The sequence below is a fragment of the Charadrius vociferus genome, unplaced genomic scaffold, assembly GCF_000708025.1.
Source record: "Charadrius vociferus isolate BGI_N301 unplaced genomic scaffold, ASM70802v2 scaffold1551, whole genome shotgun sequence".
Taxonomy (NCBI): Eukaryota; Metazoa; Chordata; class Aves; order Charadriiformes; family Charadriidae; genus Charadrius; species Charadrius vociferus.
Window position 1 is genome coordinate 248485 of NW_009646882.1, and position 4510 is coordinate 252994.

Consider the following 4510-nt stretch of genomic DNA (forward strand, 5'->3'; position numbering starts at 1 on the left):
CTGCAGGGCCGCGGAGCAGGAGGGGACGGACAGCGCGAGGAAACGTGGGTGCTGCTGTCCCCGTGGGGTATCGAGACTCCCAAGAACGTGGGTGTTTCCCACCTTCTTGCCTGGGTCTATTCGCTGGGGGTCGGTGAGTTTTCCTGCTTAGTTGGAACACATCAAAAAAACCCTCAGTTAAAAAATAAGGGGGTGGGGGGGGAGGGGCAGGGGCAGATTGCCGGGGCAGCCGGGGGGGAGACCGGCTGGGGCACAGCGGGGGCGAGTCCTGTCTCCGGGGAAAAGTGAGGTCTGATCCTCAGAGCTCCTCGTGGATCTTCTCCTGGTCCTCATCCGACTTCAGCTTCAGCTCCTCAGAGGTGATCTTCCCGTCCTGGTTGCGGTCCTGGTTCCTGAACATGTCGGCAATGACTTTCTCCGGGTCAGAGCTGGGCATGAGGCGGCCTTTCCCTTCCGCCACCTGGGTCTTGATGAAGGTGGAGAACTGCAGCGGGGAGAGGAGAGAGATGCCGCTTTGCTCCGCACAGCCGGCACCGGGCATGGCAGGGAGCACCACACCGGTGCCGAGGGCGGCAGCGGGGACAGGGCAGGACAAGAGCACGGGCTGCCCTCGGTGTCCCTGCCCCGGCACAGCCCTGCCCGCATCCAGCAGCGATGCTCTGGGCCGAGGTGCTTTTCCTGCACTGCTCTCCAGGCTCCCGAGTGCCCGCGGACAGCAGTGTCCTTTGGGTGCTGCTCCCCGGGGGGTTCCCCTGCGCCCCCGTTTCCTCCCCCTCCCGCACTCGGGGCCCTCGCTCACCTCATCAGAGGGGATCTCCCCGTCCTTGTTGAGGTCCATTTGCTCATAGAGGTTCGCCGGCGGGTCCCCGTGCCAGATGAAGAGGTAGCCCTCGGGAACCCCCTCCTCCATGGAGATCAGCTCCACCTCGAAGCGCAGCACGGCGCTGCCGGGCACCCCCCGGGCTGCAAAGGAAGCCAAGGCTGCTGCACGGCGGGGAGCCCAGCAAAGCGTGGCCCCCGATGGGCAAAAGCCTCCCGGCCCCAGCCGGGACGAGGGCTCGAAGGAGCCCAGCGACGGTCCAGCTGGGCAGAACCCCCCGTTTGCAGTGCACGGGCGGCCGCACGCCGCTCCCCTACCTCCGCTCTCCCCGTGGCCCAGGTGGGGGGGGACGATGAGCACCCGCCTCTCCCCTGCGCACATGTTGAGGAGACCACTGTTCAGGCCCTCGATCACCTTGTTGGTCCCCAGAGTCACCTCCTGGGGCTTCTCGTAGTCGTGGCTGCAGGGGGCACAGAGAAGACCATGCGGCTGAGAAAGCCCCTCAGATCCAGTGGGCAGCCCCGACGTGCCCCCAAATCACCTGCTTCCATCCTGCCGTGCCCCAAATCCTGTGCCCTCTGTCCCACCATGCCCTGAAGTCCCGCGCCCTCCACTTGACCACCCCAAACCCTGCGCCCTCCATTCTGCTGAGCCCCCAACCCCTGTGCCCGGCTGCCCCATCCCTGCAGCACTGCAGGCGATGCTCCGGCGCTGCCCGTTGCAAAGAGCCGATGCTCCAGTGCCGCTCCAGTGCCCGGCCGCCCCCAGCCCTGCCCGGCTCAGTGCCTGCCGGGCTTTGGCCCTGTGAAGGAAAGGTGCGCGGGCGAGCGAGCACGCACGAGGAGAAGAGCTTGGTGCCATCCAGCAAGGAGCAGTTGTAGTGGTAGCGGACAAAGTCTCTGTCGCGGGTGGTGACGTTGCAGCCCTCGGGCCGGTAGACGGTCTCGATCTCCACCGGGTCTGCGGGGTTGTGGAAGTCGATGATGTGGACGTCGAAGATGAGCACGGCTGAGCCAGGAATTTTGTTCCCTGGAGGAGGAGCAGGAGGAGAGGTGCTGGCAGTGCCGTGGGGCCGGTAAAGCCTTTCCCTGCTTTTTCCCATGCCCCGTGGTGTGTCTGTCCCTCGGAGCTCTGTCTCTGCGTGTGTCGGCATTGGCCTTTCCCGTGCCCACAACACCCCCTCCCAACGCCCAGAGCCCTGGGGACGGTGGTGGCCCCTGAGATGAGGAGCTGGCCCCGCCTGGCCAACGCTTTCCCCATGTCAGCCCCGCGGTGTGCCGCTGCGCAGGGCTGGAGGGGGGGGGATGCCGCAGCCCGGGACTGCAGCGTGTGGGCACACCGGAGCCCGTGGGGCTGCCCTTTACCTGCTCCGTTCTCCCCGTAGGCCAGGTGTGGGGGGACGACCACCCGCCGCCTCTCTCCCACGCAGACCCCTTGCAGGCCCTGGTCCATGCCGGGGATGATGTAGCCCTTCCCGATGTAGGTGTTGTAGGTGTTATTGCGGGAATAGCTGCAGCGAGAGAAGCCCCCGGCACCGTTGTGTGTGAGTCTGACCCCATCATTCCCCCCCAACCCCTGCACCCCATCCGCACCCCTTCTCCCAGCCTCTGCTCCCCCGGGAGCCAAACCCTGCTCCTGGGGATGCAGCAAACGGGCGGTGTCTTTTGTAGCCCATTTCATGCCCGTTACCACCCTCCCCTCCATCTTCCCCCCCAGTTCTCCAGCCTCCCCTTGCAGCCGGCTGCTGAGCGCGGGGCAGGAGAGGACACGGGGGGATCTCCTCACTCAGCCGCTTCCCCCCCCCCACCAAAAAGAGCGTCCCGTCCATGAGAGTGCCGTTGTAGTGGTAGCGGACAAAGTCCCCGGTCACAGCCCTGCGCTTGCAGGACTCCGGCACCTCCAGGTGCTCCAGGAAGACGCCGTCCTTGGGGTTGTGGAAGTCCACCAGCAGCACGCTGAACACCAGCGAGGCCTGCGGTGGGATCACGGTCCCTGGGGAGGGGACACGGGTCAGCCCGGACACGGGTCCTGAGGCACTCTGTGCAGAGCCGGGAGGGACGGGGCCGGGCACGATGGGGTGATGCCCAACTCACCGTAGCCCTTCTCCCCGTAGGCAAGGAACGGGGGGATGATGATGCTCCTCTTCTCCCCGGCGCACATGCCCAGCAGCCCCTGGTCCATGCCCTTGATGAGCCAGCCGGTGCCCACGTAGGTGTCGTAGGTGCTGTCCTTGCTGTAGCTGGTGGGGAGGAAGGAAGGGGGGATGGCTCCAGGCCACGCCAGCCCCCCCAGCCTGAGCGGTGCCATGCAGGAGGCTGGTCTGGGGGTGACAGAGCTGCACCGGCCGTGCTGGGGTGCAGGGAGGGAGAGCACAGGGGAGTCTTTCTTGACGGGGGTGCAGCGTGGGCCCCCATGTCTCACCCCAGGCCAGTGTCTCCTGGTCCCTGCCATCCCCGCTGCCCCCAGAGCCGAGGCGGAGGGTACGCCTGAGCTCCAGTGCCGCGTACCCCGAGGCAAGGGGTGCACCCCAGCGCCTGTGTCCCATACCTGGAGTCGAAGGGGGTGCCATCCAGCAGCGTGCCATTGTAGTGGTACCGCACGAAGTCCGAGTTCTCCACTGTGCGGTTGCAGTGCTCTGGTTTGGAGAGGGTGGTGATCTGCAGCTTGTCATCCTTGTTCCAGATGTCCAGCATGACGACGTCAAAGTACAACGTGGCATCCGGGGGGATCAGCCCCGCTAAAGGGGTGGCAGTGAGGACAGAGCACTTTAGGTGGGAGCAGCGCCGAGCCCACCAAGCCAAGGGTCTGAAGTGCCCCTGAGCCATGGCTGCTTGGGGCTGCTGGCCAAAGGTGCCAGCCCCCAGGAAGCAGCAGAGCCTGGGGGGAAGACCCCTCATTGCTGGGGGACCCCTGCTGAGGGCACCCTGGTAACGGAGCCACCCTTCGCCAGCGCCTGCCAGCTGGGCACCGGAGCTCTGTCCCCACTAACGCCGGCCCCGGGGGTTTCCCCCGTCCACCCCCCTGCCGTGCCGCAGCCCCTTACCCACGCCGATGCTGCCGTAGCCCAGGGGAGGGGGCACGATGAGGTGACGCCGCTCGTTCACGCACATGCCCTGCAGCCCCCGGTCCATGCCGGTGATCAGCCGCCCGACGCCCACCACGCCGGCCACTGTGGCCCCTCGGTCGTAGCTGGGGCGAAGGGACAGACCCGTCAGCGAAGCACAGGCAAAGGGCATCCCCTAAAGCCGCTGGCGCTGGGGTGCTCAATGCCAGTGCTGAGGGCTCGGAGAGGACCCAGAACCAAACCACGAACGCCGAGGGATGGCGCGGGGCTCCCGGGTGCCTGCTGCCGTGGGGGCAGAGCGGGGGGACGGGGCTGACCCCTCCCCAAGGGTGCGGGGAGCCCACTGCAGCCAGCAGGTCCCTGTGCTGCAGGCAGAGCCCACAGCTCACCCCCGCAGCAGACAGACATCGATCCTGACGGGCTCAATCCTGTGCTGCCCGGGGTGGAGCTGTGTCCTGCGGCACCGCTCAGGGCTCTGGCCTGACCCTGCACACCCTGCGCCCTCGGACGCAGGGAAACGCGGATCGGGCCCTCTGGGTGATGCTGTCAGTTGGGACCAAACCCATCAACGCCCTCCCCGGATTTCACCCGGCGGTCTGGGCTGGACGCCGGCAGCTCCTGGGCTT

The 4510-nt window shown here is 66.8% G+C and overlaps 1 protein-coding gene across 1 annotated transcript; it reads right to left on the reverse strand.

Annotated features, from left to right (window-relative positions):
* Positions 1-298: 298 nt before the first annotated feature.
* Positions 299-4005, reverse strand: FKBP10 (FK506 binding protein 10, 65 kDa). The gene is made up of 9 exons (XM_009894432.1): positions 3864-4005; positions 3368-3557; positions 2914-3059; positions 2614-2812; positions 2185-2330; positions 1660-1849; positions 1138-1280; positions 800-963; positions 299-484 (listed from the first exon to the last, which is right to left on the reverse strand). The coding sequence occupies exons 1-9, from the start codon at positions 3949-3951 to the stop codon at positions 299-301; spliced, it is 1452 nt and encodes a 483-aa protein (XP_009892734.1). The 5' UTR covers positions 3952-4005.
* Positions 4006-4510: the final 505 nt, after the last annotated feature.

Excerpts from the sequence above, each read along its gene's own strand:
- FKBP10 (XM_009894432.1), bottom strand. The coding sequence starts at position 3,951 with ATGGACCGGGGGCTGCAGGGCATGTGCGTGAACGAGCGGCGTCACCTC. Across the intron at positions 2,331-2,613 it reads TTTTTGGTGGGGGGGGGGAA|CTATTCCCGCAATAACACCT; the intron begins GCGGCTGAGTGA and ends CTCTCGCTGCAG. Across the intron at positions 1,281-1,659 it reads GGCACCAAGCTCTTCTCCTC|CCACGACTACGAGAAGCCCC; the intron begins GTGCGTGCTCGC and ends TGCCCCCTGCAG.